General features: G+C 29.1%; 1 protein-coding gene across 7 annotated transcripts in view; it reads right to left on the bottom strand.

Annotated features, from left to right (window-relative positions):
- The window catches only part of LOC145325973 (synaptogenesis protein syg-2-like), a 64,906-nt gene that overhangs the window by 47,952 nt on the left and 3,897 nt on the right, over nucleotides 1–13,057 (bottom strand). For 5 of the 7 annotated variants that reach the window (XM_080169015.1, XM_080169022.1, XM_080169039.1 and 2 more), the window contains exons 4-9: nucleotides 12,640–12,717; nucleotides 11,071–11,141; nucleotides 9,632–9,718; nucleotides 6,963–7,052; nucleotides 6,381–6,486; nucleotides 5,956–6,057 (exon numbers count right to left, since the gene is read on the bottom strand). In XM_080169015.1, the coding sequence (XP_080025141.1) occupies nucleotides 5,956–6,057; nucleotides 6,381–6,486; nucleotides 6,963–7,052; nucleotides 9,632–9,718; nucleotides 11,071–11,141; nucleotides 12,640–12,717 (534 nt within the window). Of the gene's footprint in view, nucleotides 1–5,955; nucleotides 6,058–6,380; nucleotides 6,487–6,962; nucleotides 7,053–9,631; nucleotides 9,719–10,066; nucleotides 10,118–11,070; nucleotides 11,142–12,639; nucleotides 12,718–13,057 lie in introns of all 7 variants that reach the window. The other 2 variants (XM_080169044.1, XM_080169045.1) reach the window with 2 other exon arrangements.

Here is a 13,057-nt window from a genome sequence, read left to right as displayed (position 1 = left end):
CTCTGCGTGTTTTACTTGACTAGAGAACATAAAAATCTGGTGTAAGATTCAAGTAATGATATATCCATTTCAAATAGACATATTGCCATATAAACAGTCAATTTTAAAAAGAAGTTAAGATTTTTGTTTACATTTAATCTCGTGAGTGATAATATGAACGATGATACTAATAGAAATATAATTTCTCCACTCAATTTTTATCCTAGGAATTGCATTTTTTTATGGATGAAATCAAAAAAGCTGTCCCTTTGTACCAAACGTTAACCAATAATGTGGTCAAATTGTATTTACGCTGTGTTAATAGTTAATATTGGTCCAGCTAATGGATTTTGAATCAGATTTGCCATTCTAGTTCTTTACCGAATCTCTGTACCTGCTGCCACCAGAAGCTGAAAATGTACATCTCTACATTTTAACACAAAACGTTCACAAGTTTAGAAATAAACTATTCAAAAATTTTAGTAGTGCAGCTTCTAGCGGGCAAAAAAATATAAATTTATAATGTTGGAAAAAATTTTATTTAAGAGGGGTTGTATTTCTTTCGTTATGCCTAACCAATCTAACTTTATTAACTGACACTTTTAGGAAAATGTTGTTAAATAACGGTGCTAAGTAAGCGAAAATCTATTCTTTATAAAAAAAAAAAACCATAAAAAATAACTAACCATCTATCTGTATTAGTAGCTAAGATAGGTAGAGTGATAAGTAAAGTGAACGACTGTTCAAGTTAATAATGCTTTCTATGAAGTGATGTATGATTCTTTATTGCAACCAACACTTACTTTTTTATTATTCAAATATCGGTAAATATAAAAAGCAATATCTACTTGTTAACATTTCGAAAAATCTATTGTTAAAATCAATATTTGTACAGATTGGAAGTTTAAATAATTTTTATTGTAAAATAGCCAAAAACTAGTCCTGGACCATTCAGAAGATGGTGTGAAAGACAAAAACGCGTCAGTTTATTTATAGATCTTTGTTACTAAAATCAATATTACATTTATTGTGAATTGATAAAAAGCTCTCACAATAAAACTTTCAATTTCTAATTTTCTTCTAAACAGTTTCAAATTGAATAGCCTAATAACAATATTGTTTTGAAAGTCCTAACAATGTAAAAGTGTCCATATGAGAAATATTCAGCAATATCCGAGTCAATACGCAACCAATATTTATCAGAGACTTGTAAAGGAGACAGAATAAAATGTAAATAAATGTATATAGTCTTCCGCAAAGGATCATGCATGTATATGTATATACATGAAAAAATAGAAAAAGCGGTGACAGATTCTTAGCATTCTTTAATACTTGCAAGTTAAAAAGGGCAAAAACAATTTAAAATTATGCTTCTGAAAGTTTAATTAATATTTGGTTTCAAAATTCTCTTTAATTGAATTTCTCGTATTCATTCGAATCCGGTGGATAGGAACCGGTTCTCATCTATAAGAAAAAACTATGTCTAGCATCGTATTATATCCAGTTTTCTACGAATATAGAAATGTACAATCATAAGATTAAAACCAGTTTTTTTAGCCCCGAGGTGCCGCGGAAAGCCGTTTATAATACGATACGAGAAATAACTATTAAAACTTGTGGACTTTTTACTTTTTTAACAACAAGTTCTGAATAAGGATTACTAGAACGAAAAGGTATGATAGCATACGCGAAGCTTCTTTATAAAGTCTTAAAATGCAATAATTATACTGTATTCAACTATTTTGTAATAGATTTCAACAGAATTTTTGTTTAGGCTTCTAAAATATGATGAGTATTAAATTCGTTGTTATTTCTAACTTTGTAAATGTTCGTTTGTTTGTTTGTTTGTTTGTTAAGGCTTGCTTTTATGGATGTTGTCAACTTTATTTATCTTAAGCTCAGCTCAATCATACTATTGCAGTTTTAGTTTGAATTACTATAAATAAATATTTTTTTTTTGTATATTTCAAGCAAAAAGCATGAGCCTATCCGTATGAAAATCCTCATACCAAAATTCAAATCTTTTTCTTCAAGTTTTCAATAAGAATTGGAGACAGTTTACCATAAAATTGCAAGTCCAACAAAGGCCCATTCCCCCCCCTTTTAAGTACAATGAAAATAAGGGGTAGAAGGTAGTACTTCGTGTGCTGCTTGTTTTTATCTTAGATTGGATTAGGCAATACCGACACACAGAAAACTGTCCCGAATTTGTATTAATTTTGAGGAACAAGACTCCAGTGACGTCATATTTTTCTTTCCCGAAAAAGGGAAGGGGGAAAGAAAAAAAAGGGAAAAGGGGGAAGAAAAAGAGATGGGAGAAAAGGGGGTTTTCCCCATCTCTTTTGAAGAGATTTTCTTCCCCCCTTCCCTTTTTCGGGAAAGAAAAATATGACGTCACTGGAGTCTTATTCCTCAAAATTAATACAAATTCGGGACAGTTTTCTGTGTGTCGGCAATACCTGGTGCAGGTTTGACACTCAGCGTTAGGGAACTACAGGTAAAGGTCCCGAAGAATTAGAATAAAAAATACTACCATTTCCCCTGAATTATGTTAGTTTATTTAAAATAATGGGGGGGTTTCTATGATCGCAAGGGCCTTTGAGAAAAAGCACCAAATTGGAATATGAAAGACCAGTCTGATACCAAACAATATATATGCAAAACTTTAACAATCTTAAAAAGAGTTTCTATTTCTATTTGTCCATATCCACAACGCTCAGGAGGAATGTGCTCTTATAGGCTGCTACTTAATATAGTTTTTTTTTAAGATTTCCCTCACCAAAGTGCAACCAGAGGTGGGTTCTTAAAAAAATTTTACCCCACTAAAATCAGTTTGGAACATTATAACCAGTGGGGAAAAGTACAAAATTTGGTAATATTGATTCTTAAAAAAACTTTTACCCCACTTATTATAATGTTCCAAAGTGATTTTTTGAGTGGGGATAAAACATCCTCATTGGAACATTATTTTGAAAGAAGGTGTATCAACTTTTTTTTTTATGGCTAGCCGGTTCTTTTAGTAAGTAGTAGATGTAAAATTTTTCATAGAATTCAGATATGCAATCGGTTTTTTTGTAGACCTCTTATTTTTTAAGTAATTTAAGTTTTTTAAAAAAATAATTAAGTCGGTTTTAAGGTACTAAAACGCAACAAAATAAAAGAAGAAAATGGCCAGTAAGAACAAAAATAGTAAGATCTTTAATTTGACACCTTACTTTTAAAATTCTGTTGAGTAATTATTGAAAAAATCTATTTTTTTAACCTCGGTTTAATAAAAACTTTAGACCTAAATATTTTCTCAAACAGACATAAAAAACATGGGTTCATATATACCTTTAGAATCAGAAAAATATTACGAATTCATTGTAAGCAAAATTGAAAAAAAGTAAAAAAATAAAAAAATATAAAAATGGCCAATTGTATTTTTTGTTCTGGCAACACTATCGTCTTCCCTTTTTTACCCCCTCTTTACCCCCTCTATACCCCCTTCCCATTTTTATACCCAATTCAAAAGTTAAGACGTTGCCTGTACAATATAATATGATATTTTCATATAATTCCTTTTATTGTAGTTTATATACTATATTGTAAACTTTTTTTTTCAATTTTGCTTACAATGGATTCGTAATATTTTTCTGATTCTAAAGGTATATATGAACCCATATTTTTTTACTTGTGAAATGATAAAATTGAGTTCAAAGTTTTTATTCTCGTGGGTTTAAAAAAATCAATTTTTTCAATAATTACCTGACAGAATTGAAAAAGTAAGGTGTCAAATTAAAGATCTTACTATTTTTGTTCATAATGGCCATTTTCTTTCTTTTTTTTGTTGCATTTTAGTACCTTAAAATCGACTTAATTTTTTTTTTTAAAAACTTAAATTACTTTAAAAATAAGAGGTCTACAAAAAAACCGATTGCATATCTGAATTCTATGAAAAATTTTACATCTACTACTTTCTAAAAGGACCGGCTAGCTATAAAAAAAAAAGTTGATACAACTTCTTTGGAAGATTTTTTAGGTTTTTGTCTTTGTTGATTTTTTTGACATGTTTTTTATGCTTAATTTAAATATTTGAAAATTTGAAAAATCTCTGAATTAAAAAAAAAAAATATTCCAAATTTAATTGTGACTACCCCACTCGGTCTTTTAGAACATTATTTTGGCACACTATTTATTTCAATTAAATTTTTTTTTAAGAATGACATTCGCATTTACCCCATTTAATGTTCCAAAAAAATGGGAAAACAAGGGAGAAATTGAGTGTTCCAAACGAGTGTTCCAAAGTTCAGTGGGGTAAGGTTTTTTAAGAACCCACCTCAGTAATAGAATATTACATACTTAGTCCTCCAAGCGCACAAAAGACATTGATTAATATAGTTTCGTGATTTTCTAAACTTTTCATTTACTTTTTTATGCTACTAAGAAGGCTGTCATATTTTTCGAGAGTAAATTTTTATACAACCTACTTTTATATTCATGTAGTCTGTGGAAAAGTTAATAAAGTTATACTAAGTTGTAAGGAAAAGTAAATCAATACATTTAAGAAGTAACTTTAGGGATCTTAAGTGTTAAGTCAATGGATGATAAATTGATATACGACAACATTGATGATAAACAATACTACCTCTTAAGATGTTGATTGAAATTATTCGTTAAAAATTTGGACACTTTTAAAATAAAAGAATGAGTTCATATTACTTTGGGTCTCAGTTAAATTGGCTGACCAACGTCCCTCTCCTTTCAATTTTCATTTTTCATAAAAGGTAAAATTGGATCTTGAACAAAGTAGCTTCGGACACAGTAACTTCGGGCAAAGTAGCTTCGGACAAAGTAGCTTCAGGACAAAGTAGCCTCAGGACAAAGTAGCCTCCTAAGGAAAGTAGCCTCCACTGTTAATAAAGTTCATGGCAGCAGCGCTCGGCCCCTGGCCTGCCTAGCTGGGGCGTTTGGCCCCCTAGCCTATAACCTAACCTAACCTAACCAAAAAACTGTAAAAACATTATTAAAAATTGTAAAAACAATATCAAAAATTGTAAAAAATATATCAACCACTTTTTGCAAAATCAACGAAATTCTAAACCACTTATGTATTATCAGTTGATGATATTTTTCTTAAATAAATGTTCTCAGGCTAACATAGGTTAGGTTATAGGCAAGGGGGCTGAGCGCCCGCGGCTAGGCAGGCCAGGGGGCCGAGCGCTGCGGCCATATTGGAGACTATTTTTCTTAGGAAGCTACTTTGTCCTGAAGCTACTTTGTCCAAGATCCTTAAATTTAACTCCTAAGGGAGGGATGTTTATGTTTTTCCAGGGGTCATTTTTCATGGGTGGATGGAATATGCTTCTTCAAAATAGTTGTAAAATTTCCTTGACCTATAAGAAGCTACAATGTAAAGGACAGACGGACATCCTGTTACTTTTGTATAAGGATATTATTTAATCAAATGGCCTATTCCTACAGTGCAAAAATTACATAATGTGCTAGGTTTTTCCTTCCTAAGATGATATGATTAATGACGGTTTTCACTTAATACTTTTTACATTGTTGATAAACATATCCAACAAAATATTGTACATTTTTACAATTTAATTATATATTTAAATTTAGTATTTTAGTATGTATTTATCTAACGATTTTATGGGATAAGACAATGGACGATAAATTGATGTTCATCGCCAATTGCGATGATAAAAAATCACCGCTAATGCAGATTAATGTTGAGAAGATTTCTAATTGAATTAAGGTAGATTAAACTTATTGGCGGAAAAGTTTGGACACTAATGGTTTATATCAACCAGTTGAGATTTAATAAAAGTACCCAAAGTTTTTGGGCAGAACAATGAGAATTCGTGTTTATAAAACTTTGGGTAACAGTGTAATTTACATTCCAATGTCCCCTTGCTCTTTGAAAATTATCACATCGTATTTTTTTCCTGCACTAGCACGTTTTTTGGCAGTTATTGCCCTTAATACCTGCACGCAATCTGTTTGCCAAGATGTTCTCTCTGTAGGATAATATTGAATTGGCTGGTGAGGCTTACAAGTCCACCCTCCAATTCTTCTTCATTCGAATCTATTTAAGATAAATACTTAATATAAAATTAACAGGATGTTTGTTTGTCTGCAGCGAAGGATCTCGCAATTGCTTTTTAAAGATCCAGGGACTATATTGGAGATAAATCTTCTTGAAAAACAGTCAAATTGAAAGTGGAGGGTAGCCTACCCCTTCTCTCAAGAGCCTCTAGTGTACATGTAATGTCGTAGCTACAAGTAATTTGAGGCGTTTTAGATAAAGTTAACTTTGTGGTAAAAGATAAAAAATAACCAAAATAAAAGTTTTTTATAATCTAAAATTCGATATAACTCCTTAAAATTATCTTTTGAAAGTATTTATCCCTGTAGCATCAAGAGTTTGCCCATCCACAGTCCATGTGACAACTGCAGCTGGTTTTACTTCAGATACTTCACATGTAAAGCTTAACTCCATCTCCAATTCAAAAGGTCCTAAAATCACAAAGTTTTATGTTTAAAATAATATATTGTTGTATTTTGGTTTTTGCTTAACCTTTCAAACATATGAACAAGAACAAAGTTGAAGTTGTAGTTAATGGGACATTGGTGGTTTATGAGTTGGGTACTTTTATTGAATATTGATTGGCTGGTTCAAAATATCAAGGATCTTACATTTTGACCAATGATTTTAATCTAAATTTCATGTTTTAATGATGGGAGTCTTTTTATTTTACAAGCATAAACGTGTCCTATTTCAGACAACTAAGAGTGGAAAACTGTGCATTATAGCAAATCTTTCAAAAACCTAATTCTCTAGCTACATTCTTTGCAAAAATCATCTTTTATCTTAAACACAGACAGACATAAATCCTGTTACTCTTATATAAAGATTATTCTTAAATACAGCAAAATGCCTCTAGGGATACTAAGCCTTATAGAAAACATTAGATTTTTATTTATGATTTAACCTGCAACAGTGGAAGTATCTCCCATGGTATCTCTGTCAACTTCAGATAAAACATCTTCGCCCAATTTAAGCACAACAGAACGAGGAAAGGCTAAAATAAATTTAAGTTAAAAATTTTTTTTAAAAATAGCATAATAAAAACTCTAAGTAAAGGGTAAAGAATATAATTAAGGAAAGTTTGGATCTAAGATTGAATCTTTTAAGAAAAGACTAAATTTGGTAAATTAATGGGATAAAAATATTATAATTTGAGCGGACTTTTGAAATTTTAAGTCATTTAGGAGTAACTTTTAAAATTACAAGTACAAAAACTAACAATTACAGTATAATTTGCGTAACATCATACAAAAATGTAAGGTTTATTCTAATACTAAAAAGATGTAAATTGTATCATCTAAGCCTTGTATATTAAAATTGGGTAAACTGCACATAATGAACAAAATATCATTTTCAAGGAAAAGTATATTTTACATATTTTAAAAATATTGCATCTTTGATCTAGAACTCAATTAGTTTGTACATATATTAACAAGGACATATATTCAGTGGTTTCAATTTTTTTGAATCTTGAAATGTCTGTGTGTTATTGTCTTTTAACCCACTTTTTTTCCTTTTGCAGCTATAAGTACTAGTGTAAAGTTTAAGCCAGCAAAAGTTTTACATTATAAATATTAAATATGGTATAAATTTGTTCTATCTTTCTCTCTCTCTGCGAATGAATAAAGAAACATAAGCCAACAGTTGGGACAAAGAAAACTCCTTTAACAGTCAGGGACTTCTAACTAAAAAAAGAAAAACATAAACCATAAAATTTTCATACGTAGCAAAAATTCCTCTTTCTTCAATGACAAGGAAACTATTCTTAATGTCAGTCTGTCTGTTGTGGCTTGACAGTTATTTTGTTTTTATACTTTTCCTGGAAAATACTAAACTGACAACACAAGGGTGTAAACATTGATATTCATATTCATAATTGTAATTTAAAACAATAATTTAGTATTGTATATAATATGGTATATATTTATTACAAGTATAATTGTATCTTACATTAAAGCGTTTTGATCATTAAATATTTATTTTTATTATTGAAGCTACATTATTATTCACTTTGACAATCAGTCAGTCAATCTGTAACATTGAGGGGGAAATGAAATCTTCTTGGCTGTTATTTAAGACAAGATAAAATTTTCAGGTTCTTTGTCTGTTTGTCCAGATATGTTATCATGTTCTATGCTACTTACGAATTTTGCCATCCTTGGTCTGACCTTATTAACATTTTTTTAAAATTTTTTATTTAACATACATCATGAAAGCTATAAGCTGGGTAGCTTGATGCAAGGAGCAAAAAACTAAAAGGGCCAATATGAAAAATAAATGTTTAAAATTAGTAAAAGCAATCAAATTTTTGTTCTGCCAATAAATGCTTTTCAAGTTTCATATCATGTAGGTTCCTTTAACTTCTAGCTTGAAGCAGGAAAACATATAATACTAAAAAGTTATCCTTTTGTTTTTGTTGGAAAAGGGAAATGCATTTTTATGAATGCATAAAAAAAACAAAGAATGCTAAGGGTCTAATTCAACAACTATTCAACAAATTGCAGGGTCAGAAAACTCAATATGAATTTATTTTTTCTTTATATTTTATTACAGCAAGGAATTTGTGTTAAAAATGTTTGCGAATCTTGAAATGGAAATAAAAATTAAAATTTGAATATATGCAACTCATCGATTAGGACTATATTGTTGCTCCAGACTAATTATTCAAATCCTGAGATGTAGTTTTACAAACATAGACTCTAAACCAAGGATGATAAATTTGTCTATTTATTCTCTGTATTCATGGATTCAGGGTGTCTATGCCAAAAATTTTAATTTGGTGAGAATAATTATTTGTATATTAAAAGTCAATCAAAATAATTTGTTTTATCATCATATTTACCGTAAACTAATGTTTTCTCTCAGTAAATCAATATTTGAAAATGGCTCTTTATTGAGGGATCCTTTAAAAAATAGTGATAATTTTTAAATGTTTAGAAATAACTGTTTTTTTATCTAATTATTGTATATTTGTATCATGTAAATTATCACAAATCAAGACAAAATATTTGTACAATTAGTTTTAAAAATATTGACAATAAAGCTCTTTCTTTATTTCTATTTGTGTATTGTGGATGTATTTAACATTTATTTATAATCCCTAATTGTGTATTCTAAATATATATATGCATCATTCAGAACAATAATTCACTGGTAATATTCTGTTTATTATCAATATATTGTTTTACATCCATACATTCTCTGTATTTGTTTGTTTATATACATAAATATTTAATAGAATAAATTACATGTTTTGATATGTTGTAGATTCCTAACCTGGGGATATAAACATATTCAGAACTTTGAATGGTTTGTTTGCTTCAGAAAAACAAAATTGAGGAAAATTTTATGAAATAGAATAGGAAAACTTTATTCTTTATTATACTCTAATGTCTACTAAAGATAAGTTTTTAATAGTGGGTACCTTTTTTAATATTTAACTTTAAAAGTATTTGAGATTTCATCATGTAATTTTTGTTTATGTAATTTTTTACACCAGTTTATGATTGCAAAGTCTTTTAAATTAACATGGACACAATGTTAAGCAAAGGGTGTTCTTCTGTTATACACAACCTTTGTATAACAATCCAATATTTTTCTCTTTTATAACTTGGTCATAGAGGTCAGAATATATCTGTTGCAGGGTTCTATATATATAACCTGTAAATTTTAATGTAAATAGATAACATTCATATATACACATTCAATAATACAAACCGTAAAGGGATAATTAAAAAAAACATGAAAAAAATTCTCATTTGAATAGAAAGTCTCACATACAAATGTATTAAACAATTTTTAACTTGAATATTCATTTTTGTTACAATTATAATCTGTTATTTGTTATCAACCTATCAAACAACAACTAGGACAATTTTTAACTAAAGGTTAAAATAATATGTATATTAACAAGAATCAATTATATGTTACAAAACTAGGGTTGGTGGGAAAGGGAAAAGGTTGGAACCCTTGTATGATATTTTTCAGAACAGAAGTTTTCAAACTTACAAATGATATCCTGCTCAGGCAAATCACGCTTTCCTCTTGACTTCATGGAGTCTACAAAACGCCTCAAAAATTACATTGAGAGAAAATTCTTTTGTATATAAAGATACGTTAAAGACATTAAACCTATAATTTTCATCAATATTTTAACCAACAAGAAAATTGCAACTTTTCTTTTGTTTTACATTATATTCAGGATATTCTTATCCTTAACAACAATTCTTGTTGTCTCAATAATTTTAAAAATGTGAAGGGTAAAAATTTGCAAATGTGTGTGTTTGGATTGCGCAATTTTCAATCAATTCTGCACACTTTTTTTCTCTTTCTTTCTATTCCCAAATTAAGTCAAAACAATTGGGATTGTTGTTTGCAAACTTAAACAAATAATTGTTTGAAGACTTTTTAAACAGTCAAAATAGGACATTACAATTGAGTAATATCTTATTTTAGCTTACAAAATACTGCACAAAGTTTATGGGTGTATTCTGTGCTATTGTTATTTCTTAAGGAATTTTCGCACATTTGATGAATTAAAAAAAGATTCATGTGAAAAGTATTTTTTCAAATCTTATTGGTTGCAATTACATGCAAATGTTTCAAGTGCCCAACTGTATGTACTATATAAATTCACATTAGACAGGAAATAATTGCAGTGACATCGAAGAAAAAAATATTCCAACTGTAAAAAAAAAGAAATTGACAATGAACATTTCTGAAATCTTAAACTAAATTACTAACTTATTAAATGAAGTTTTTATCTAAAATAAACTCTAAATCAAAGTAAACTCTAGGCAATTTGTAAATTTGTTAAGTAATAAGCATCAATATACTATTTTGAAAATATCTATGAAATTTTTTTTTGTAAATATTGATCCTGAATTCAAACTAAATTATATTTAGAAGAAAATAAACTTTAAATTTTACTTAATTTTGATATCTTTTATACTAAAGTAAAAAATGAAAGAAAACTGGAGTTTGATGAAATAAAAGTAATTGTAAAACAGTACCTGTAGTAACAAGGTTATGCATAAACACCGCCTGGCAATTCTCAGATATCTCAAGATAAGTTATTTCACACCTGCAAAAAAAATATGTAAAAGAATATTAACACGGATAGAAACATACAAAAGTAGGAAATTGATTAAAAGAGCAAATTGTCAGAAATCATAAATCCAAATAAATTTATAGAAAATCACAAAACCTTTATTTTTTGTTTTAATATTTATAGTATTTTAGCCATACAATTTGTTAATAACAACTTTATTTATATCATTTTAAGCGTAAATCCTTATACTAAAGTAACATGATGTCTGTTTGTCTGTGTATTTGTACCGAAGGATCTGGCTAACCACTGAATCGATCGGGTTCTCCTTAACAGGGTAGATTCCCATAGGTCCTGGTAAGGTTTATAACTATTTTGAGGGAGGGTACCACCACCGTCCCAAGAGAAATCAAAAAATCGATTTAACAAAGAGAGTTCAACGAAACATAAACGTCAAACGCAACATAGACATATTTAGATATAAAAAAAAAGCATTTAAAGTGCCAGTGGAGGCCTCTAGGGACGTATTCGCTAGTTATAATATAAAGGGGTGGGGATATTCAACCTTCTACATTAAATTAAATTAAATTTTAGTTTTGAAAAGTAAAAATTAAGTTATAAACCTTTTCTGGACCTATAAGAAGCTTGGCTGCAAAGGAGCACTTTATAGGTTCGGCAGTTATGTATCTTAAACAACAGAAATACAGACAGACATCCCCTTACTTTCAAATATGCCATGAAATTAACTTTCAAAGGAAATTTTGATTCCGAAAGACAAAATGTGAATGCAAAGCACACAGTTGTTTATTTATGCAAAATTGACATTCTGTTTATAAAATTCAGGGAGAAAAAGAACATCAATCCATATATAAAGACAACAGAATGTTTGTCTGTCTGTCTGTAGCAAAGGAACTCACTTACCGCTGACCCAATGGTTATCCCTTAAAGTGAAGCATATTTAGATCCAGGTAAGTATTATAATTATTTTTGGGGAGGGGAACTACTCTCCCATGAGAAATTGCCCTTAGAAAAAGTCTATACTCAAAAATGAGAGTAGACTTACCTTCCCTCAAATGCCAAAAATATATTTGTTTCCATTGTCCTATCCCTGTGAATCCCTGATAAAATCTTATTCCCAGAGCATCTGTTTTTAACAAGATATGCAATGTCCATTTCCGGATTTGTCAAATATATTTATAAAAACAAGGACAATTAAGTTTCTAAATCCTATCGTTCTAATAAATAAAAATTTAAAAAATTTAACAATAACATTCTGATTTATTTTCATATATAACAAATTTAATTTTTTAAAATGCATTTTGAATATCTTAACAGGTCATCTAAAAACGCTTTTGAGTTTCTTAAAGTTAGCATTTTTTTAAATTGTAATTTCCAGATTAGAACTTCCTTAATCATATATTCCTACCATAACAATAATTATGTAGGTGTTGGTGTCTGATCCTAATTTTCTTTTTAAAATATATGCATTTTGAATATCTTACAGGGTTAACTAAAAAAGCTACTATATTTCTACCTATATTTTCCATCATCAGTGGACTGTAGATCTGTAATTTCCAGATTTGAACTACCTTCCTCCTCAATAACGCTGGACCTGAAATAGAAACAAAAGGTTAAAACTACTTTGATAAATTTTGCTCTTAACCCTTTTATCATTTTTAATTCCCAAAATCCTGACATTATACTTGCTTTTTATCTCCATTTTCATTTCCATACATAAAAGTAAGAGGATGTCCCTTTATCTCTACCTAATCGCTATCTCACTAATTTCTGGAATGAAATTTTTATCACTTTTAGTGAAGCTGCTTATTAGTATAGGTAAGGATTAGAAATCTGAAAAGAGCAACAGCCATTGGAAAAAAGAATTATTATTACATAATCATCCAGTTTAATTCAAAATAGAAATTTATGACAATCAAAACAAAAACAGTTAA

This window comes from Acartia tonsa, chromosome 1 (genome assembly GCF_053477335.1).
Source record: "Acartia tonsa isolate MP-2025a chromosome 1, ASM5347733v1, whole genome shotgun sequence".
Lineage (NCBI taxonomy): Eukaryota > Metazoa > Arthropoda > Copepoda > Calanoida > Acartiidae > Acartia > Acartia tonsa.
Note: the sequence above shows the minus strand (reverse complement) of the source record. Positions and strands in the feature narration are given on the sequence as shown.